This window comes from Ictalurus punctatus, chromosome 10, assembly GCF_001660625.3.
Source record: "Ictalurus punctatus breed USDA103 chromosome 10, Coco_2.0, whole genome shotgun sequence".
Lineage (NCBI taxonomy): Eukaryota > Metazoa > Chordata > Actinopteri > Siluriformes > Ictaluridae > Ictalurus > Ictalurus punctatus.
Window position 1 is genome coordinate 1,782,501 of NC_030425.2, and position 25,625 is coordinate 1,808,125.

The 25,625-nt window shown below is 42.1% G+C and overlaps 1 protein-coding gene across 1 annotated transcript in view; it reads right to left on the bottom strand.

The window, feature by feature from the left end:
- Positions 1–19,654, bottom strand: part of nav2a (neuron navigator 2a) — a 106,294-nt gene extending 86,640 nt beyond the window's left edge. The window contains exon 1 of the mRNA XM_053683388.1: positions 19,240–19,654. Coding sequence (XP_053539363.1) covers positions 19,240–19,323 — 84 coding nt within the window. The 5' untranslated portion in view covers positions 19,324–19,654. The remainder of the gene's footprint in view (positions 1–19,239) is intronic.
- Between the last annotated feature and the right edge of the window lie 5,971 nt (positions 19,655–25,625).

The window sequence follows — 25,625 nt, forward strand, 5'->3', positions numbered from 1 at the left end:
AAATTAACGTCACACTCCCTGTTTATGTTTGGATGTAAGCAATAAAAGTAGCAGGAAGTACACTTTGTGAAAGTGAACTATGAACTGTAAATTCATGTGCACTTCCTGTTAACTTATCGAACTTGGCAATCACACCGCATAATGATACATACACCAGTCTGCATAATAATGTACTGTTTATTAAAAATAATAATAATAATAAAAAAGTTACTACAATTTTTATCTCAAACTGAGGTGAGTGTACAGGGATTTTTTTTTATTTTTTAAACTTGCGTCTCCTAAGCATGTTGTATTCGCTACATGATTTAAGATAATGAGGAAGTTACTGTATCAGTGAAGGGAGTGTGGGCTTGATTAAATGTTTATTACTCCTCACATACTACAGTATGTGAAAAAAAAAGTATTTACCCATCCTGACTTCTTCAGTTTTTGTGTATATCTCATACTAATAGTTTTTAAATCTTCAAACTAAACACATAAATACATAAAAACAAAGGCAAACTGAGAAAACACACTATACAGTTTTTATTTTAAAATAAAAATTATCACCATATTAAATTAACACCTATCACCAATGTGAAAAACGGATTGCTCCATTAAACTTCAAATCTGGTCGTGCCACCTTTAGCAGCAATAACTGCAACCAAACGCTCCCGATAACTGGAATTTTGGCCCACTCTTCTTTGCACAACTTTCTTTTCTTTTTCTTTTCGAGCTTGAACTGCCCAGTTAAGGTCCTGCCACAGCATCTCAATTGGGTTCAAGTCAGTACTTTGACCAGGCCACTCCAAAAACTTTAATTGAGCTTTTTTTTTTAGCCATTCAGAGGTGGACTTACTTCTACACTTTGGATCATTGTCTTGCTGCATAATCCAGTTGCACTTGAATTTCAATTTACGGACTGAAGACCGGACATTCTCCTTTAGGATTTTCTGGTAGAGAGCAGAATTCATATTACCCTCAGTTATTACAAGTTGCCCAGACCCTGACGCAGAAAAGCATCCCCACACCACCACACTGTCACCACCATGCTTGACCGTAGGTCTGATGTTCTTTTTGTGGGGTTCTGTGTTTGGTTTATGCCAGATATAACAGGACCGCTGTCTTACAAACAGTTCCTCTTTCCACTCATCAGTCCACAGGACATTCTCCCAAAAGTTTTGAGGATCATCAAGGTGTATTTTGGCAAAATTTTGACGAGCCTTAATGTTCTTCTGGGTTATCAGTGGTTTTCACCTCGCCACTCTTCCATGGATGTCATTTTCCCCCAGTATCTTTCTGATAGTGGAGTCATGAACACTGACCTTTATTGGTGTAAGAGAGGCCTGTAGGTCCTTTGATGTTATCCTTGGCTCGTTTGTCACTTCCTGGATGAGTCGTTGCTGTGCTCTTGGAGGAAATTTGGAAGGTCGGACACTTCTGGGAAGGTTCACTACTGTGCCGAGTTTTCCCATTTGGAGATAACGGCTCTCACTGTGGTTCTTTGAAGTCCCAGAGCCTTTGAAATAGCTTTGTAACTCTTCCCAGACTGATGTATTTCAATCACCTTCTTCCTCATCATTTCTGGAATTTGTTTACACATTACTGGGTAAGACCTTTTAACCAACTTCATGTTGTTGAAAAGTTCTATTTATGTGTTGATTTGATTGAACAGGGTTTGCAGTAATCAGGCCTGATTGCATCTCGTCCAGCTGAACCTCATTATGAATGCAGTTTCATAGATTTGGGGAATTAGTAACTACGGGGGAAAATACATATTCACATGTCCAGTTCACCAAAATCCCACAATGCACTGCACCATGTTAATGTACAGAATGCACCCATAAAGCACCGAGTTTTTTATGACACAAAATGTAAGTGGTGCAGTGGGGGCGTGGTCGAGTGTCAGCAACAGATGGAGAGGAGGCGGGTGGAACCAGTAGGTAATGCAGGACTATTCTCACCTGTGTCTTATTACTGCCAGTCTACGTATTTGTATAGAACCAGAAAGAGAATGAGCAAGCTAGCGTGTAACACACTTGATGTTGTGAGCTTGAACTTGAACGGGACTTGTTCTGTTGATTTGTCCTTTTTTTTGTTGAGTTTTTGAAAGTGCACTGCTGGAGCACGCCTCCTGAGTCTACCTCTGTACCCTTTTACACACTGGATTCTACAATACCAATGATACATTTAACTACAACTAAGAATTTTTGACCTCTGACTATTAAAAATTAAGAAACCACCCCCTCACTTTGGAATTCCTACTCGTAAACTGGAAACGTCAAATTAACATCAGCTGTAAACACAGCAGCACTTCTTATGTTTAAATGAGTTACAGTTGCAATCAAAATTATTCAACCCCCATTGCAAATCAGGAACAAATCAAACAAAAGTAATTGAAATAGTTCAACACAACGAATGCATCAAGTGGTTTCCCCAAATTCAACTGAAAATGCAACTTATAATGATTTCTCCAGTTTGAAAAGTATTCAACCTCTTGAAAGATCCATGGCAAACATCTTCAGTACTTAGTACAGCACCTTTTGCTGTTATGACCTGCTGCAAACGAGATGCAGAGCTTCTGGCAGCATTCCTGAGGAATCTTCTCCCGTTCTTCATGAGCAGTGTCCTCCAGTTCAGTAATATTCTTGGGTTTGCGTGCTGCAACCGCCTTCTTCAAATCCCACCAGAGATTTTCTGTGGTGTTCAAGTCAGGTGACTGTGATGACCCTGTAGAATCTTCCAGGACTTCTTCTGCAGCCAAGCCTTGGTGGAATTTGAGGTATGCTTGGGATCATTGTCCTGTTGGAAGGTCCAACGATGCCCAAGCTGCAGCTTCCTCACAGACAGCATGATGTTTTCTCCTAGGATTTCCTGATACTTCAATGAATCCACCTCGCCTTCCACACGCTGCAGGTTTCCAGTGCCAGAGGATGTAAAGCAGCCGCAGAGCATCACCGAGCCCCCACCATGCTCGACTGTGGACAGAGTGTTCTTTCTTCATTCTTCTTCCTCCAGACGTACCGCTGATCCATCGTGCAGAAAAGTTCCAGTTTTGTTTCATCATTCCACAGAACAGAATCCCAAACCTTCTGTGGATTATTTATATGATTTTGAGCGACTTTTCTTGTGCTTTTGGGTCAGTAGTGGTGAACGTCTTGGAGTTCTGGCATGGAAACCTTCTGTGTTTAGTACGTACCTTACTGTGCTCACTGAAACCTCAGAGCCTGTTACACCAAGTCTTGCTGCAGGTCTTTCACAGTCACTCGAGGGTTTTTCACAACCTGCCTTCTCAGAAATTTGATTGCAGCCGTTGATAGCTTCCTTTTTCTGCCCCGTCCGGGTATTTCATATATTTTCTACCCCTAGCCAGTTCAGGTATTTCATGTGTTCCTATCTCAAGCACACCTGGTGTAACTAATAAAGCCCTTGAGACAACACCTGTTCTGCATATGTGTGCTGTTGCGAGGGATTCTATTCAGGGGGGTGAATAATTTTAAGACTGAGAAATCATTATAAGTTGCATTTTCAGTTGAATTTGGGGAAACCACTTGAAGCATTCATTGTGTCGAACTATTTCACTCACTTTTGTTTGATTTGTTCATCACAAACAACTGAAAGTCTATAAATTTAATATAAATAAACCTGATTTGCAATGAAGGTTGAATCATTTTGATTGCAAATGTATACTGTATATAAAAGTACCTGCTTTAGGTCAATCAACATATAGACATTCATTTGTTTAATCTATAACACTGACTATACAGTTCACAGTTTTGAGGAAAATATACAGTACAGCACTCATCACAGATAGCTGGCTAGCTTGTTGCTAACAAAAATGGAGGAGTTCAGGCTTTTTCCCCACTTTGAAGTTAGTTTGATTACACAGAGCTACAATGGTATTATTGTGAGCTCCGACGTCTCATTTCCGAGGTGACTTGAATGCAGCCGATTTCTTTACTTTCCCATGATCCACAGCCTGCAACAGTGTCACATGATCATCAGTCAAGCTCCTAATAGATTTCTATTTCTAATACATTTGCTGAACATAAATGAGGTAGCTCTTAGTGCCATCCAGTCATTATATATAATGGCATTATATATAATTATAAACAGCTTAGCAATAGGCTACTAGCTTGATAAAATACTTGATAGCTTACTATCACACTATCACACAGTAAATGTTAAGAATAGATGAGTTAGAACCAGTGAATTCACATAGCACATAATAAAGCACTTCTTTGCACATACTAGTGATTGTCAGTCGGACATTTTGGTCCGCCTCTTGCCCACCCATATCAGTGATTGATGGTGATGATGGTGATTGGATACTTGTTCATGTTAATATGAAAAATGCTCAACTGTACATTTTTGCAAGTACATTGATTTTACTGTTGTCATGAAAAGATTGACTGAAAGATGAGCTGCGCTAGCATTTGCTAGCTAGCTGATATTATCTGTTAGTTTGTTTAAAAAGGAGTGACTGCCTACCCTTAACAAGTTACTTTCTAGTGAAGCTAATGTCATACGGTAAATAAACTGGTTAAGAAGCTAGTGTTAACTGCTTTCCTTGGTTTATTTATTTCCATGACTTTGTGCACTCACATTGTAGTCACTTTGACATACAGAGAAAAACACTGCAAATAACTCTGTTAGAACAGTGCTACAGAACTGTCAAGAGCTTCAGGTGCATATTAGAATGTGTATGCTAGTTAGCAATCCTTGACTTGTCCAAAACTGTCAATCATCAACCATGCCCTTTTTTTATTTAATTATCATCAAATTACACATTAATCTTAATGAAAAATACTACAGGAGAGATCAAGGTTAGCTGAACGTCAGAACACTATTCCCAAAAAGAATATTTTTTTGGCCTGTGTTTAATTCACTTCCATAGCAATGGGTGGGGTTAAAAAACTGTACTGAAGCCAGCCACTAGAGGGCCTCAGAGATATTTTGGCTTCATTTTTTTCTCACCCTTGTTTGAATCCACCCATATACAGTATGCAGTCATTGGTACATACTGACAGCACTGTACTCTGCCCTCCATTCTATGTAGTGTCACTAACTCTTACCAGAATTGCTGTTTTTATTTAATTTCATTAATATTAATGCAGACCACTATATACTACAATTTAAGGTACTAAATAAAGTGGCCTAGAGTCATGCACTGTTAACCCAAGAGGCTATCATCGCATTAGCTAGGTATTATCTTCATATTCTAGACAGCTGTTTTAAGGATGATCTTAGGTGTTATTGACTTTACCAACCATTGAAATTGAGCTGCTACAGTGAGAATAGTGAAAATAGTGAATAAGACCACGTTTCAAGCAAAGTGTCTACATTGTTAACTTACATCACAGACCGCTATAGTGTCATTTACATCAACCATATAAAACAAACTGTGTTTAAATCAGAAGCAGTTAAGTGTGAATATGAGCACAGAACAGAATGTCCTTATTAGGAACGGAAACACAGCGGACATCAACGCAGTTTTTTGTCTCTGGGTGACACACACACACACACACACACACACACACACACACACACACAATTTTTAAGAGTTGTGACTATGTTTAAACTGTAGATTAAGCACTGCATTGAGGTGTGTGTGTGTGTGTGTGTGTGTGTGTGTGTGTGTGTGTGTGTGTCACCCACTACATACCCTGAGCCACCTGCCTCTGACTGCAGCTGAGCCCATTACACACATATGCCTCCAGGGATCAAAGACACAGATAGCTACACAGTCAGTCAAAGCAAATTGCCCACTATCTCTATCTCTCCCTCTTTCTCTCGCACACACACACACACACACACACACACACACACACACACACACACACACACACACAAACAAATGCACACATCAACAGCCAGTCAGTGAATACAAGAGAATCAGACTTATTTACATCACAAGAGAGAGAGAGAGAGAAAGAGAGAGAAAATCTTTACCATAGAAGGAGAGATCGACACTCTGTTCGCTCGGTCTACACACACACACACACACACACACACACACACACACACACACACAGTCTTACTTGTGTGGACCTTCTACTGACATAATTATTTATACAGACCATAGGCTTGCTGCGATAGTCAGTGTTACACTGTGTTCGGCTGCACACCGATTACATCACACGACCACCGCGGCTCCGCCCCACTGTTGTTTTACCTTTTTTATTATTTTTATAGTAATACAAATCATTTAGTTCGGTTCGAGAACGGATGTTACAATTAAAAACTGAACGTGTCCGCTCAGTTCAGCACGAGCCGAACGAGTCGCAGCACAGATCAGCAAGAGTCAGATTTCAGGTCTATGTTTAATATCATATAATATATAATATCATTTTATATATTAATATAATATATTAATAGTTTATATCCGTTTCTTCTTTACTTGGTTCCACAGTGTTTGCTGATTTTCACTTTTTTATTTAGACTTTGTGTATGTATTTATTTTATCCCCCCACCTTTGGTGATAAACGTCACACGTCGATTAACCAGTGGGAAAATTTCCTCATCGTTACATCCCTAACAGACCATTAATGCTATGCCTAAATATAACCCCAATTTTAACCTGAGTAACCAAAAGGTATTTTTTGTTTGTTTGTGTTTTTAAATAAAAGCTGTAGGAAACAAAGAAGCCTCACACCTCCAGGGTCGGGGGTTCGATTCCCACTGTGGCCCTGTGTGTGCGGAGTTTGCATGTTCTCCCCATGCTGCGGGGGTTTTCTCCGGGTACTCTGGTTTCCTCCCCCAGTACAAAGACATGCACAGGCTGATTGACGTGTCTAAAGTGTCCGTAGTGTATGAATGGGTGTGTGAGTGTGTGTGTGATTGTGCCCTGCGATGGATTGGCACCCTGTCCAGGGTGTACCCCACCTTGTGCCCCATGCTCCCTGGGATAGGCTCCAGGTTCCCCCGCGACCCTGAAGGAAGGATAAGTGGTATAGAAGATGGATGGATGGAAACAAAGTTAAACATGCACAGAGGGTCGTCCCCACAAATTCCTATCCTTGTAAGGACATTTCGTCTGTACCAAGATATGTAAAATACCCCCACATACACACACACCCACACACACAGATTTATATTTCTTTTAAAGTGCTTATAACATAAGTGACCAATGTAACAAAGTTCATACTGAGCTTGAGTTAATTCTGAGCTTCGTCAGGTTTTCAGGTTTAAAAGTTTGTTCAGCATTCACTGATAAAGGAGCAGGAGGTGCAGGATCTTTATTAGAACCTAGAATAGTAAAGTCTACAACGCCACAGTTATGGAATAGCCTTCCAATTAGCGTCCATGCATTCACTCAGATTTGTTGAAGGCTGGCTGCTTTATGCCCTAGGGCATCCTCATGTCTGTGTTACCTTTTGGCACTCTCTTTTTAGTTATGCTGTCACGTTTAGCCCTGCTGGAGTCCCTGCATGCACTCTGCACACAGTCTACATCCTCTTTTTAGAGAGAGAATAACTAATAATCTCTCTCTCTCTCTCTCTCTCTCTCTCTCTCTCTCTCTCTGTCAAGCTACACATATTACCCTTGCAGCCTGATGAGATGCTAGTGATCCTGACTCTTTCTGCCCTCTGGTCCTGCCTGATCCATCCTTATGTGGATGGTACCACACGGATATCCTAAAGATGGACGGTCTCAGTTGGATTGACTAATGATTGCATTCTCATTCATTATTCGGTGGATTATTTCCACCGAATAATGAATAACTTGCATACTATAGCACGCATAATTGCACCATCCGGTGTTACCCAGATGAGGACGGGTTCCTTTATGAGCCCGGTTCTTCTAAATGTTTCTTCCTCGTGTTAGTTTCTCCTCACCATTGTCACCTCTGGCTTGCTCATTAGGGACGTAAATCTAAATTTACACCTGGATTCCTGTAAAGCTGCTTTGTGACAAAAGTCCATTGTAACAAGCTATATAAATTAAATCGAACTGAATAGAATACACAACACACACACACTGATTAATTTCCATAAAGGCCTCGCTAGCTCCCTGGAGTGCTCTGTCTGCACTATCTCTGTTTAAACATGCAGATCAGCTGTTCTGAGGTCAGTTGGGCTTCACTCTGAGTTTTATTGAGCTTCTTTTCTTCTCCCCGATGATAACCTGAAGGTGGTCAATGTGATAACACAGAAAAAGCGCAATCCTCATAAGAAAGGCTACAGCTACAGCGGGGGAAAAACAAAAACAGTACTCACCAATACCGTCGTCTCTCCAGTCAGGTTCAAAATGAATGTTGCATCTACAAAAGTCTATAATATAAAAATGATGGGGTGGATTTTAAGGGAGGGAAACATGCTCCCACCCGTTTCCATTAAAAGGTGTGAATGTGGAGGTGGTTCAGTATGATAACTATCTGTACATTATTATTTGTTGACGTTTATAGTACGTAATTATAGTGCCCAGCGCAACTCAGTCGAGTTGCTGGTTGTACAACAAGCTTTAGTAAACTCTGCTTAAATAAAAGGAAGAGTGTTGGTTCATTTGAGATCCTTGCCTTTGATAAATACAGGTTCATTACATTAAACCCTTCCTAAATACTTACTGGTCCACACAAAAAAATTGCATATACTGTACTTTGGGGCAGGAAATAAAAAGCTACCTGAAACTACAGCCTTGGGTGCAATAACTCCCGAGGAAATGAGTGTAAAGTTTGTGAGGTTCCTCGAAGGGTTGCGGAAACACAGAATGCTAATGATACATCGGAAGTGTATTATCTCTTATGCCTAGGCGGTGAATTTCTGTGAGAATAATATGTCCATGTGAAGATAATAATCCAGCATTTGAGGTGATATTTGGGTTCCCAGGCTTAAATTATACACACAGTGCATCCGGAAAGTATTCACAGCGCTTCACTTTTTCCACATTTTGTTATGTTACAGCCTTATTCCAATATGGATTAAATTAATTATTTTCCTCAAAATTCTACAAACAATACCCCATAAAAACAATGTGAAATATGTTTGTTTGAAATCTTTGCAAATTTATTAAAAATAAAAAACAAAAAAAAGCACATGTACATAAGTATTCACACCCTTTGCTATGACACTCAAAATCGAGCTCAGGTGTGTCCTGTTTCCACTGATCATCCTTGAGATGTTTCTACAACGTGACTGGAGTCCACCTGTGGTAAATTCAGTTGATTGGACATGATTTGGAAAGGCACACACCTGTCTGTATAAGGTCCCACAGTTAACAATGTGTGTCAGAGCACAAACCAAGCCATGAAGTCCAAGGAACTGTCTGTAGACCTCCGAGACAGGATTGTATCGAGGCACAGATCTGAGGAAGGGCACAGAAACATTTCTGAAGCATTGAAGGTCCCAATGAGCACAGTGGCCTCCATCATCCGTAAACGGAAGAAGTCTGGAACCACCAGGACTCTTCCGAGCAATCGGGGGAGAAGGGCCTTAGTCAGGGAGGTGACCAAAAACCCGATGGTCACTCTGACAGAGCTCCAGTGTGTCTCTGTGGAGAGAGGAGAACCTTCCAGAAGAACGACTATCTCTGCAGAACTCCATCAATCAGGCCTGTATGGTAGAGTGGCCAGACGGAAGCCACTCCTCAGTAAAAGGCACATGACAGCCTGCCTGGAGTTTGCCAAAAGGCACCTGAAGGACTCTCAGACCATGAATAAACAAAGATTGAACTCTTTGGCCTGAATGGCAAGCATCATGTCTGGAGGAAACCATGCACGACTCATCAGCTGGCTAATACCATCCTTACAGTGACGCATGGTGGTGGCAGCATTATGCTGTGGGGATGTTTTTCAGCGGCAGGAACTAACTGGGAGACTCGTCAGGATCGAGGGAAAGATGAATGCAGCAATGTACAGAGACATCCTTGATGAAAACCTGCTCCAGAGCGCTCTGGACCTCAAACTGGGCGAAAGTTCATCTTCCAACAGGACAACGACCCTAAGCACACAGCCAAGATAACAAAGGAGTGTCTACAGAACAACTCTGTGAATGTCCTTGAGTGGCCCAGCCAGAGCCCAGACTTGAACCTTATTGAACATCTCTGGAGAGATCTGAAAATGGCTGTGCACCGACGCTCCCCATCCAACCTGATGGAGCTTGAGAGGTCCTGCAAAGAAGAATGGGAGAAACTGCCCAAAAATAGGTGTGCCAAGCTTGTAGCATCATACTCAAAAAGACTTGAGGCTGTAATTGGTGCCAAAGCTGCTTCAACAAAGTATTGAGCAAAGGGTGTGAATACTTATGTACATGTGCTTTTTTTGTTTTTTATTATTAATAAATGTGCAAGGATTTCAAACAAACTTCTTTCACGTTGTCATTACGGGGTATTGTTTGTGTAATTTTGAGGAAAATTATGAATTTAATACATATTGGAATAAGGCTGTAACATAACAAAATGTGGGAAAAGTGAAGCGCTGTGAATACTTTCCGGATGCACTGTATTTCATGTCTGTAAGATCACAGGAAAGTGGTGTCCCCACAAAGCATGTATGGGACTAGTGCCCCCGTGATGTTATCTTTACATGAATGTGTGTGTGTGTGTGTGTGTGTGTGTGTGTGTGTGTGTGTGTGTGTGTGTGTGTGTGTGTGTGTGTGTGTGTGTGTGTGTGTGTGTCTGTCTCCTGCAGCTGCTATGATAAGGATGTTAATTATCCATTAGTGTGTGATTAAAAACTGTACATATCCGCCTTTAATCTGGACTTCCATTAATGAGCCATAAAACACACAAGATGTGCTGTGTCTATGTGTGTGTATGTGTGTGTGTGTGTGAGAGAGACAGAGAGAGAGAGAGAGAGAGAGAGAGAGAGAGAGAGAGAGAGAGAGAATGATGCACACATATGGCACCTGTGTGGACATATCTCCAAGTAATTAATTCCATAATGTAGAATACACACCTAAATATGTATGTGTGTGTGTGTGTGTGTGTGTGTGTGTATGTGTGCATGCATGTACCTTGTTTCTTACTAATAACCAGTTACGATGGCATTAGAATGAGATTCAGACATTCCTGCTAAACCCTACTCACACACACACACACACACACACACACACACACACACACACACACACACACACACACACACACACACACAGAAAGAAACCCATGGGAAGCTCAGGTTCGCTGTAATTAAACTTGCTCTGCTCCCTTAGAGCTGCACTGATGGAACAAGAACCAACATAAAAGAAGATAATGGAATAATGAAACACACACACACACACACATACACACACACGCCATATTGCAGCCCTCACTATGCACACAACACCACTGCATAGCAGAGATTGCAGTCTAAGCTGAGGTCTTCATTAATAAATGCTGGCTTGAGCAGGTTGTGTTTCAATCCACGTATGTCTGACAACAAAAAAAGTTTGGATGCTGGGTAAAATGTAAACAAAAACAGAATGCAACGACTTCTCATAAATCTCAGAAAAAAATCTCATAAACCCGTATGTTATTCGCAATACAGAGAACGTAGAAAACATCTCAAATGTTTAAACTGAGGTAATGTACCGTTTTAAGGGGAAAAAAGTAAGGTCATTTTGAATTCGATGGTCGCAACATGTTTCAAAAAAGTTGGGACAAGGGGCAACAAAAGGCTGGAAAAGTAAGTGTTAGTAAAAACTAGAGTTACAAAAGTATCGGTTGATTCATCGGTTATCGGCAGGTAGGTACCGCCCAAATTAGCTATTGTATCTGTATAATCCACTATAAATCCTTCTACTTCTAATTTGTATCCTTTTAGAACACATTATCTGTTTATTCCAAATAATGTATTTGTATTCGGTTGCAACCTAATAATAAATGTTACTGTAATTTGGATGGGACCAGCGAGGAGTCATTGTAAAGAGCACGTCATGGAACACACTCACCACAATATATCCAGTTATTGATTATTGCTAGCTGCTCGCTAAGGCGACTAATAAATTCAATGGACGTCTCACGTGAAAAAAAGGAATTTGCAGTGTAGGAAGTTTTATAACAGATACAGCCCTGATGTCAGGTGAGAAGTCTTGGTTTCCTCCATCTTCCTCTATCATAAAGGGTTTCCCATGTCTACTGTAGCCTTGTCTTGCACGCTAGGCATAAAGTCACTGACGTCTGTATAACAGCTATGAGACTGCTATGCTCCATATGTCATAAAATGCAATTTTCCAAAATGATATTTGTGTGTGTGTGTGTGTGTGTGTGTGTGTGTTTGTGTGTGTGTGTGTGTGTGCATACATGTGTGGGGTGTGTCTCTGTGTGTGTGTTTGTGCTTTGTGCATTTTTGTTTGCATGCATGTGTATATATGAATATGGAACTACTACATAAGCATTTGAATATGTGAATATGTAAATATGGAAATATATGCAAAATATGCAATTTCTCACTGCATGTGTTTCGTTTCGTTTTGTTGTGTGTGTGTGTGTGTGTGTGTGTGTGTGTGTGTTTGTGTGTGGATTCAACGTGGGGGCTGGGCTGTTTTGTATGTTCACACAGATTTATCACACCCTCTGTTCTGGAACCTTCTGAGAGGTCGACCACAGCTTCCGAGTGATGTTAGAGGAAAGATGGTTCTATCGACCAATCAGAGCGCAGGCCTCACAGCAAGCCAATCAGATCACTGGTGGTGGTGGGAGCAGGACTGATGAGGGAGTGAAACAGCAGTGACAGCTCAACACACTCGCGCACATTCACGCTCTTCCACACCTCTCATAACGGCTGATCAGAGATTAGATCTTTCACGTTCGTGTCCCTGGAGAGAATGTGTTTCACAATTTCAGTTCTGAACATCCCATCTATTTTTTTTGTTGTTTTAAAAAAGGGGACGAGCGAGATTCCACATGTTTTTGTATCATCAGCCACTATTTATTTGATTTCAAATAAATTGATTGCACTGATTTCAAAACCTTTTGGTGTTTAACTTCTTTGCCGTTCTTCATCCGTGACGGAATGACCAACTGTGTTGGAAATGAAGGTTTCATTTAGGTTTTGTGGTTATTAAAGCCATGTAGATATGTGGAGCACCAGCCTACCTTTCTTGGTGAGAGTGTGTGTGTGTGTGTGTGTGTGGCAGTAATCTGCCTTTGCTGTCATCTACAGCAGGTTTTCCCTATACATCATTGATAGAGACAGAAAAAAGAGAAAATGTGTGTGTGTGAGAGAGAGAGAGATAGGCAGGTGGAGAGCGGGGTGGGGGTGGATGTGTCAGAAATGCAAAGTCAGTGGAAAAAAAAGGTGGTGAAACGGGAAACGGGAAGGGCAATTAGCGGTGATTTTGTCCGTCTCCCTCAGGCAGGTGTATATTATTAATTCATACCGCTGTGAAACCTCTGTATTTAGACATACTATAACAGCTTTACTGTTTGGGCTGCTATTGTCACACAGCTCTGTCATAGCACATAGCATCTCACACATAGCCTACATCAATTTCACCAAAAAATGTCACTGTAAAAAAATTTTTTTATTTTTTTTTAAATGTCAAATGTTGTATTTCACCAAAAAAAAGGAATAGTTTCATTACACACTTTTTACAGAAAGGACCTTGCTTTTCATTTTTATTCTTCACAGGAACTTCTTTTAAACCAATTGGCCTATTATCTGTATTACTGCTTTAACACTTCATAACTCTTCATTTATGTATTTCCTCTTTAGTCTCTACGTTTGTTTTGTTTTTTTTGACAGCTGCATAATCGACCTTTTCCACCTTTTCTCGGTTAAGCTTTAAAATACTCCTCGTACAGAACGGAGCGCATTTTTGCATGACGAGCTATAGTCTTAAACCGAACCTTCATTTCAGGTGCACCGTGAGTCACGTTTTTGTGAGAAAATAGAGACACGGAGACAACAATAGACAACAGCAAGAGTAACAAAGAGAAAAACAGCTCTTATCTGACCAGATTGTTGGCTTCAGGGGTAAACACTCTATCATTAACTTTATTACACACACACACACGCACAATCAAAGAATGACAAAAAAAACTCCTGACAGCTGATAAAGTAACACCATTCAAATTAAATTTGACAAACCACAAATACCTGTGGACAGAGGCTATCTAGGTAGGACAGTTAAAGTCTGTCTTATATGGAAAGCAACATAAGGACATAATCACTGCCAGGCTCTGCCATGCAAGAATTTGAGTTATTCTGACAGTATGTTCGGGGTCGTTGTCTTGAAACGTTCATCTTCTCTCCAGATTCAGGTTTTTTTTGGCTGATGAGATTCAATTCTCCTCTCAGTACATCGCTCCATTCATGTTTCCTTTGATGTCATGTAATTCATTTCATGATGCTCCCACCCTCATGCTTCACACATCCTTCCTTCTCCAAAACATGACAATCTGAATTAAACTCTGGGCAGTGGTGGCCCGGTCGTTAAAGGCTCTGGGTTACTGATCAGAATTACTTACACTACCAATCTCCCACTGTTGGGCCCTTGGACAAGGCCTTTAACTCTCAACTGCTCAGTTGTATAAATGTAAGTTGCTCTGGATAAGGACGTCTGCCAAATACTGTAAATGCAATGAATTACTGCCAGAGTTCTAATTTTGTTTGATCTGACAAGAGTATATTGTTCTGATAGAGATTTAACTCTACAATTGTCGAGAATTTATGTAAACGCTTTCAGACATGTATCTCAAGAGCTTTGCGTGAGATGAAAGAACGGACACGATTGTGGTGCAGTTCATTTCTTATTGATCTCTGCGTAACTGCTGCTTTCAGGTCGTCCTGCAACTCTTTTTGAGTGACTGCTGGCTTCATTTTTCATTAGTCTGAGAGCACATTGTGATATCTTGCGTGGTGTAATTCATTGTGGTGCCATTAAATTTCCACGTGCATATTATGGAACCACTCGGACTGACAGGGATGTTTAAGATGTCTTTACTGTATAACTCTAGAGCTTTTTTAGGAACGCCTTCAGAACTCCTAAGAATTTTTGGATGCTCCTTCATCCTCACCATGATTGCTACTGGATGGGAAGATTTCATGCAACAAGTAATAATGTCTTTTATAATAAAACCAGGTGAAATTTGCAGATATAAAAGAACCTATATCCAGAAATGTATTTGTTTTTATGCAAACTTTACATACTTTTAACCTATCAATTGAAATTTTTTAATTGAAACATATATTTTTTTATTCTCTATAACAATTAGTATGAGAAGACATAATAACGTCGAACGACATTATCGTTAGACGGTTGGTGTATGCATCTTCCATTTAAGATCCCGTGTGATCGTAGTTCCCAGAAACGTAAACGAAGTGACAGTGCTCAGTGATGAATTATTAAAGACGGGGGGGGTGCGCGTTTCCTGGAGTTGATGTGCATCTCTGTGGTTTTAAGAGCTTAAGGTTGTTCTGGCTACACCAGGAGGCTACACTTACCATCCAACTTTAATAGGAACACATATACACCTGCTCATTTACGCAGTTCTCTTGTCAATCATTCAATCACGCAGATACTGGTCAAGAGCTTCACTTAATGTTCACGTCAAACATCAGGATGGGGATGATCTCTTTGACATTCAGTTCTCGAAGTTGATGCATTTGAAGCAGGAAAAATGGGAAACGTAAGGATCTGACAAGGGCCTAATTATGATGGCTAGATGACTGGGTCAGAGCATCTCCAAAACGGCAGATCTTGTAGGGTGTTCCCTGTATACAGTGGCTAGTACCTACCAAAATAGCCCAAGGAAGGACAGGATCATGGGCACACAAGGCTTAGTGTTGCACATGGGGAGCGAAGGTTAGACCATCTGGTCCAATCCTACAGAAGAGCTACTGTAGAACAAATTGCTGAAAAAGTTGCTGGTGCTCTTACATTGCATTCTGTACGACCCAGGTGTTATTTCAGCAGGACAAACGCTACCCACTTGGGCCTTGTACAGGAACCGTGATGATGCTGTACAGTATATTTAAATGTCTATAGTAACAATATTGTGTGTGTTTTTGGTCATAGTGCATTGTATTACTGAACATCAGCACAGGCTTTAGCATCTGATCCAACATGTGGAAACGTTGCCCCTTGGCGCCTCAATAAATAATTGAATAGAGGAAAAGGCTGAGGCCAAGGCTCATCGAACAAGGCCATTATCCTATCGCGTTATGTTCCTCAAGGGAGGGCAGTGACGAGTTGCAGATGGGTGGAGTCACGGCTGTCAATCAAAATCCACAACCAAGGCTAACAGTCATCTTTGGATTTATGTTAGCAAAGGATGAGGACGTCTTTGTTGAGAAATATCATCTAATATTGAACATGCAGGCTGTGTCCTCTAAGCATCAAGGTCATGGCAGTGTTGTAATTTTAACCATTAAAAGCCCCCCACGAGAGAAATTACAACAAAAATAAAACAGGAGGTAGGAAGTCCAGAAACGTGATACATGCACATAATAGACTGCTCTCTCTTTCACGCTCTCACTCTGTCTCTGACTCTCTCTCTCTCTCTCTCTCTCATGTTTTTCCCAACCTGGGCATGCCGTCTCTGAATAGAGATTTCGGATGAGACCCAAAATGTACAATAAAAAGATCAGATAGTCTACAATGAGCTATATACTCCCTAGTGCCATCATTCTTCCTGAAAACATCCACGCAGACAGTAACCCGAGCTCAGGATCGAACCAGTGACCCTGAAGCTGTGAGGCAGCAACACTACCCACTGTTAGCCTTCATTTCTTGTTAATGTCATTTCTGTTTTTATCTGGGGTGAATCAATTTGACCGTCTGTCACGCGGAGCTTCGTTTAAATACCGTATAATATTGTACATCTATTTATTTATCTGTCTGTCCATGTAGATATTCACCCGTCCATCTGTCTATCATCATGCATGTATGTTTTTATTCATTATCCATCCATCCTTACAGCCAGCCATCTATCCCTTCGCCACCTGTCCCCCCGATAAACAGAGAGTAGTGTGGTGTGTGTGTGTGTGTGCGTGTGTGCGCGTGTGTGCGTGCGTGTGTGCGAGACAGATGGTGTTTGGGGCCTCTGAGAATTTTAGACCTGGTGATTTTCCTCTCTGACCCTGCCCACCCGTCCTTCCACCCTTCAGACCCACACATACACATACGTTTAGTCTTACTATCATTGTAGGGAACGTAAATTGACATCATTATTAATCCAGCTAACTAATGCTACATTATACATAAATCTCACCGCAACCGTAACCTCGGCAACCGAAAGGAAACCTATATTTTTTTAAAAACAACATGATACTCTGAAAAAAAGTGCGCATTTTTAAAAAAGTACATAAGCAGAGCTCTTGCTCCAGACTACATATATCTAGTAACAGTTATCCCATTGATACTGCTGAGCTTATCATACAGATTTCAAAAGCTAATCGTACAAATATCAAGGAGAAGACTACACGCTAAGCTGCGTTTAATGGCTGCTAAGTGACTGGAAACACGCTGAAGATCAATACGGACAAAATACACACATCCACCAGCACAGGACACATACGCTAATTAACCTTCTGGAGTGATTTAAAGGCCAGTAAGGAGTTTTGAACACAGATGCTGAGGGTGTAAAGTGCTGAAATTCAATAGGGACTGATGACCTTATTGACCTTAACCATATGGAAGGGTAGCGAGAAACGGCAACACAACATCAGACAACACATTTCAATAAATATACACCTCCAGGTGTCTAAAAACCTTTTACAGGCTAAAATCTGAATAAATACGAGTCTGAATCTACTAACGTTTGTTTGTTGCTTTTCAAAGTGCTGTGATGATGTATATTATTATCCCTAGTGCTCTCAACCAGTAAGAAAACACTGTACCAGACAGAAATATTTCACAAATACAGATCCCTTTTTTGCAGTGGGCTATGGCAAAATGTCATAAAATGCCTTACACACTTCTAAGCGCAGGAAAAGTCAACAATAGACAGGGTTTTTTTCCCCTCAAGAGACAGCTAATGCAAATTAAAGCTGTATATCAGCACGCAAAGCTCTGATTCCGTGGCATTTTAAAATTTCTTCTCAAAAGGAAGAATGAGCTCAAAAGACCATTATTAAGAACTCAGAAACAAGCAAACAAATCAAACATAAAACTGTGATGATCAGCAAAAGAGCTAAAGAAGTTCTCTTTGATGTGGGTTTAGCTTGAGAAACGAGTTGGACACTCTGAATGTCAATTAACACACAGAACAACCCTGTGAAATGATTATTTATTAATATAACCCTACCACTCTGCCCTGGAAAGACCAGGGGGAAAAAACTAATGTAAAACCCCTGGGGTAGAATTGCCAACACTATCAGCGTGTCATGTGTAAATGCTGTAAATGGATTGTGTAACCTGGTCTTTGTTTGTTGAGCTTCATAGCTGGCCTAATGTAGGTCTGAACAAGATATTAAAAGAGCATATACTGCAAAAGTGTTCTTAAAATATCTACAAAATTGAATTAAGGAACGTAAAAAGAAAAACAGCTCTCAGATGGTCTGAACCACATTTACTCAATGAATATAATGTGATGTATGTATCGTGTGCTCTTTATTGATCCTCCACTCCTCCCTGTCAGTGAGGGGAATGGACTGCAGGGCCTCTCTCACTTCCTCACAGGATTCACTCCCATACCTCACCGTGCAGTGATCATAAACAGCTCCAACTCATTATAATTACACCTCTACTGTCCTAATGAGAATGAATGCTATTGAGTTGATAATTCAGCAATGCTGTGACATAAATTCACTGACTCATTCACTGACACATTCACTGACTCATTCATTCACTGACTCATTCATGCACTCACTCACTCATTCATTCACTAATTCACTCACTCACTGAGTCATTCACTCACTCCTTCATTTACTCACTCATTCATTCACGGACTCATTCATGCACTCACTCACTCACTCACAAAGACTTGATTAGAAGTGATTTCCATTCTCATCATAGTTTCTAATCTCAGCTCCCTTTGCCACTCCCATGCATTCCCATCAAATTGAACACCCGTCCTGGTCATGTGTCAGTAATCAGTCATACAAACAGTCAGTTGTTTGATAATCAGTCTGTAGCTCTGCTCTCGCCACGGTAATTCATTCATAATGTCAGTCCATTAAATTCCATACACACACACACATCAACTGCAGGAAATGTCATGAAAGTTACAAGTTAGGCGAAATGAAATGTGTACAATGTCTCCTTTTTACACCTTAGCCAAGGCATGTTTGGTGTCAAGTTTGCTTCTTTAGTTTTTCACTGGAATTACAAGACTACAAAGTAAGGAAAGCTTTCAGCCTATCTATAGCAGAAGCCGTGATGTAAATCCTCTTACCTTTTTCTGCTCGTCCGGCCCGTGAATCGCCTGTTTCCTCCGATGCCGCTGAGCTGGAGGCGTCTTTGCTCCCGAATCCGACATCTTCTGACAAATTCTTCAGTTTATAAAAATCCAACCACGATCCTTCTGCAGAACTCAACGATACAGTCATTCGTCCGTCAGAGCCACTCGGTTCGACTCGTCACCATCGCCGAGCAACGTTCAGTGTCATTCATTCGTGTGAATTGTCGAGCTACGGCTAAAGTTCAGCTCAGCCTGTCTGTCATCTACTGGTCCATCCATCCGAACTTCGTCCTCATGCATTTTTTTTTCCGTGACCGTTTGAAATCCTTCAACTCGTTAATCCATGTACAGCTCAGGACAACACGTTCCTGTATTACCGTGCCTCAGCGGCATCTCAGGAGTCCCGACAGAACAAGAGACAAGAGAGACTGTGATAAATTGAGAGATAAGAAATATAAGTAAAGGTACCGTGTTATAAAGAAAACATTTTCAGCATATCAAGACTCGCTCTGGATGTCTGGGTAGGGTCGAAACAGTCAGAAGGCAGCATAAGGAAAAATCTATCAACCACATAATTCTGTTTACCAGACAAGAGAGAGGTATGAGTCAGTAGCCATGTCGGTTCTGGAAATGTTTGGCTCCATGGTGCATGATGGAACATGTTAGTGCTTAAAGTGTCTATTAAGGGGGCAGTGGTGGCTTTACAGTTAACGCTCTGGGTTACTGATCAGAAGTTCAGGGCTTCAAGCCCCAGCACTGCCAAGTTGGGCCCCTGAGCAAGGCCCTTAACCTCTCTGCTCCAGGAGCGCTGTATCATGGCTGCCCCTGTGCTCTGACCCCAGCTTCCTGACATGCCAGGATATGCGAAAAAAGCATTTCACTGTGCTGTAACGTACACGTGACTAATAAAGACTCGTTATCATTATTATTACTCCACGTCATTTCATAAGAACGTATAATCCATCATCTGCGTATTTATTCTATTCCATTTGTTTGTATTTCTCAGCACTACACCAGTTATGAACACTCACTTAGTGTGAAAGTGATCTGTGATCACTGTGGTATTATAATAACCACATCCTAGCAATATTTAAAAAACCATTCCAGAAAGGTTGGATATGAGATTGTAATATGGAAATATAAATGCCATTAAGTAAGATATGATAATACAGCACGCGAAGGGCTATTAAAAGCCTGCAGTAATGAAGCTTCAAAGTGCAGCAGTCTGAATTCACTTAGAGACCGATATGGAGGTCTGATTGAGGGTTTTAAATTACAGTACACACATAAACACACACTTCTGTGACGGAGAGATGTTTCCATTGACTCGTATTACTGTACTAATACGTATTAGTGAGGCTCCAATATTGTCATGTTGTGTACTACAGTCATCGACACTGGACCAATGACAGTATCATAGGGCTAAATAAAAATGTTTACGCTTCTGATGTGGTTGTGTGTGTGTGTGTGTGTGTGTGTGTAGTATCATAAACATAAAGATAATGTAATTATCATAAATGTAATGAATAATATTACTGACATTCAGTTTTAGTTAGTTTTAAGACCCCCCCCCCCCCCCCCCCCCCCCCCCCCCCACACACACACACACACACACACACACAGCAGTAAATCAACCCAGGTTCAGACAAAAACCTCATTGAAACGCATGATCTCCAAAAACAAAATAAAGAAAAAATATCACAACAAATAGAAACCTTTATACAGCCATGTTGTTAAACGGCACGCGGGAGGACTCACTTTTAAGCACGCGCGCTCACGAATCTTTAAACTTACACCAATCTGGGCGTGATACACGCTCTGTTGTGCTGACACGCGCGTTGTCGAGGGTTAAAACGCCCCGATCCCCAAAAATAAGGTTTCAGTAAAAGCAGTCCGAACCTCACCCCTGTGTCCGGGTCCCGCGAGCGCCATGCAGCTCATCATGCAGGAGGATGCTCTGCTTCAGCACCTGCATCATACGCTCTCTCTCTCTCTCTCTCTCTCTCTCTCTCACACATACACACATTCACTCTCTCTCTCTCACATACACACACACACTCTCACAGACACACACACTCTCACTCTCTCGCACACACACACTCTCACTCTCTCTCTCTCTCACACACACACACACTCTCTCTCTCTCTAACACACTCTCTCTCACACACACACACTCTCTCTCTGTCTGTCTCTCTCTCTCCCACACACACTCTCTCTCTCAGTCACTCACACACACTCTCTCTCTGTCTCGCTCTCTCACACACACACACACACACACTCTCTCTCAGTCAGTCTCACACACTTGCTCTCTCTGTCTCTCTCTCAGTCACTCACACACACTCTCTCTCTCAGTCAGTCTCACACACACTTGCTCTCTCTGTCTCTCTCTCACACACACTCTCTCTCGCTCTCTCGCTCTCTCTCGTAGGAGGAGGAGAAACCCCGCCATACCAACCCCGAGGACCAAGTGATGGTGCTGCGTCGTTGCATTACGTCTCTGCCCTGCACACACACTGCGTTCCCTCGGTCCAGCTTTGTTTCCATGACAACTGGCAAGCAGAACGCACGTGTCGCCATCTAGTGGAGAAAAAAATAAGTCGTAGGATGATTTCTTCATTTCAAACATCTTCTTATGTTTATACAGTGTATACAAAGCAAACGACCACGTGACATGCTGTTATCACTAAGAGAAAGTATTACAGTTTCCCTTCACTGGAACTAAGAGGCTCAAACCTGTTCCAGCATGATGGTGCCCCTGTACACAAAGCGAGCACCATGAAGACATAATTTATCTAAGTTGGTGTAGAAGAACTCGAGTGTCCTGCACAGAGCGCTGACCTCGACCCCACTGAACACCTTGAACTGATGAACTAATGTCTCTGACGTCACTAATGCTCTTGTGGATGAATGAACACAAATTCCCACAGTCACACCCCAAAATCTAGTGGAAAGCATTCGCAGAAGATGTGGAGCGCATTATAACAGTAAAGGGTGGAATAAATCTGGAATGGGATGTTCAACAAGCAGATATGGGTGTGGTGCTCAGGTGTCCACATACTTTTGATCATATAGCATACTTCTCTGGGCACAGACGCTCACACAGGTGACAGCATCATACCTGCATGTAATGTGAACAGGTGGCCAAGTCACATAAACCACACCACAATGAAGAGAAAAAGACAGAGAGAAAATCTCGGAAGCCTATTCAAAATGACCTCATTCTTTTCTGAAAATGGTATATTTACTCATGTTCCTCAATGTAAATCTCATCATCTACAGTACATAATATCATCAAAAAAATTTGAGAATCTGGAGAAATCTCTGTGTGCAAGAGACAGGGTGAAAATCAATACTGCATGCCCATGATCTTCAGGCCCTCAGGCGGTGCTGCATAAAAAACGTCTGGGTTACCCTGTTCTCCACCACTTGTGGATGGAGCCACCAGTTCCTGGGCCTCAGCCCCTGCCTCAACAGGATGTCTGCCCCCATATTCACAGAATGTACATTGCACTCACTGACAAACTTTCCCTCTGCCCAGAGAAGAATTAGTTGCACCTGCCTGAACAGGGGCCACGTACATAATCCTCCCTGGTGGTCAATAGACCACCGGTGTGTTGTCTGTAAACACATGGTAACCTCTCAGTTGAGGGAGAAGGAATTTCAGTGCTAGAAATATGGCCCACATTTCTAGGCAATTTATATGCTGCTCCAGATGAGGGCCGCACCAGAGGCCGTGAGCTGGACAGCTGTCTAAGACCACGCTCCAGCCCATGAGGGAGGTGTCTGTCATTACCATCTTGCGCTAAGGAGACACCCCTAGAGTGTGACCCAAGGCTCGAAACCGGGGACACTCAAATTCTCAGAGCACGTAGGCATCGCCGCGTGACACTGATTATTCTCAGAGGTTTTGTCCTTGGACGAAACCCCCAACTTCTCAGCCACCACTGAATGGTCTCCTGTGCAATAGGCCCATAAGCGCCAATAGTCTCCCAAGAGCCAGCTTTATCTTGCTCAGTGGTGTTAGGATTGACCCTACGCATGTTAGGGATAGAAACGCCCTCATTATAGTAGAATCCTTATAACCCCTAGAAAAGTTGTCCACTGCACTGGGGAAAGCATACTTTTCTGAGGTTCAACCTGAGCCCCAAGCTCTTCATGTGGGCGAGAACAACATCTCGATGTTGAACCGCCAGTTCCCTGGATCCTGCTAGAATTAACCAGTCGTCCAGGTAGTTTAGTACACGGATGCCCTGGAGTTACAATGGAGCCAGAGTGACATCCATGCACTTTGTGGAGGTGCGAGGGGATAAAGCTAGCAATATTTCTCTGTGTAAATATGCACCTTTTAGATCTATAATCACAAACCAGAACTCAAACTGAATCTGTGGAATGATAAGTTTGAGCGTCAGCATCTTGAACCTGTATGTCTGAAGAGTACAGTTCAGATGATGCATATCTAAAATTGGCCGCATACTCCTGTTTTTTACGGAGCAGGAAATGATGGCTGTAAAAACCTCCCTCCCTCAGGAAACGGGGTACATATTCTATGGCCCCTTTGTCCAAGAGGGATCTTACTTCCTGCGCTAACGTCGGACTCTGGTCTGTGCCGACTACTGTGGTGAGCACACCTCTGAACTGGGGGGTCGAGCTATAAACTGGACCCGGTAACCATTTTCCACGATAGACAGAACCCATGGAGACACATTTGGCAGTAGTTTCCACGTTGCCCGATGGTCTTTTAGTGACGTTAACTATTCCACATTCTATTGGAGGAAAAGCATCAGATTTCCATTGCCCTGTGACAGCTCACTGACCAGAGAATACTGAAAACTTGGGGACCGCCTTGGCTAGGGGAGGCCTTACAGTACCACTGGGGGCTAACTGCCCTAACAACCTCCTGTCCCCTGATACGTCCCTCTACGGCCCCTCAGGACTGCTCTTCTTTGCCTGCTTGGCCTTTATGACCATTCTCAGATCAGGCCTAGTAGCAGACCGCGACTGTGGCCGCCCGGTTCCCCTGGCTGTCTGCGGGGGTTGGTGGGCTGCCATACTCACCCTCTGGGTCTCCCTTGCACTAGTGCTGGCCCGGGCTCCACTCGTGGATGCCCAGGTGAACTCGACACAACAGGGAAGGAACCGGCTGAATGCAGCCATATGTCGAGCTCACTCAGCAGGTCTGCTTGGTAGGCCTGCAACATTGTCATTGTCTGCAGTGACCCACAAGCAAGACTACTACTGCAAGACTACTACTACTACGGCCCAGATCCGCGAGGCTCTGAAACCCAACTCGCCTTGGCTTCCGAGAAGAGCACGAGTCCCGAGCCGAGCTGCTTAATGTTGGCATTACCATGCGCAGACTCTCGAGGCTGCCATCGCATGCTATACCCCTAAACACCAAGAAAGTGTGCACTATTCCCCGCGATGAAACAGTGGCAAGCCGTAACACACTTCCTGAATTCTCTCACTCATATTTTTCTCTGTCACTCATTCCTTTTTTTTCTTCTCTTTTTTTTTAAAGGAATAGAAAAGTTCTGAGATTTTGAGAAAAGATAGAGAGGAAATGAAGCATCTTTTTGTTTCTTTACACAAACAACCGACATGCAGTCTCACTGAAGATAATAAAGGCTGATGGCACGGTTCACAGCTGCCATATTTATATCAGGCTTAATTGCCACGTCACCTGACCATGGCAGGCCTATAAATAGGCATGATTTTACACAAGCTTCAGATGCCCGTCACTCGCGAGAGGCACTCCCATAGTATGCTAAACGCAACGTCGAAGTTCCCTTTGAAATGGAACAGGCATGATTCTGTAATGGCAATCACTGCATGGGCTCAGAAACACCTCCAGAACTCATTGACTGTGAACACAGTTCTCTGTGCCATCCACAAACGCTGGTTAAAGCTCTATCATGTAAAGATAAAGCCATATGTGAACATGATCCAGAAACGCCGCTGTCTTCTCTGGGCCAAAGCTCATTTAAAATGGACTGAGGCAAAGTGGAAAACTATTCTGTTGTCAGACAAATCGAAATTCTTTTTGGAAACCATGTGCACCGCGTCCTCTAGACTAAAGAGGACTAAAGAGGAGAGGGACCGTCTGGCTTTTTATCAGCACTCATTTCAAAAGCCTGCATCTCTGATGGTATGGGGGTGCATTAGTGTCTATGGAATGGAGAGCTTGCACATCTGGAAAGGCCCCATCAATTCTGAAGGGTATATACAAGTTTTAGAGCAACATACACTTCCATCCAGATGAAGTCTTTTTCAGGGAAGGGATTGCATATTTCAGCAAGATAATGCTAAACCACATACTGCATCTATTACAACAATATGGCTTCATAGTAGAAGAGTCCAGGTGCTGCCTGCAGTCCAGACCT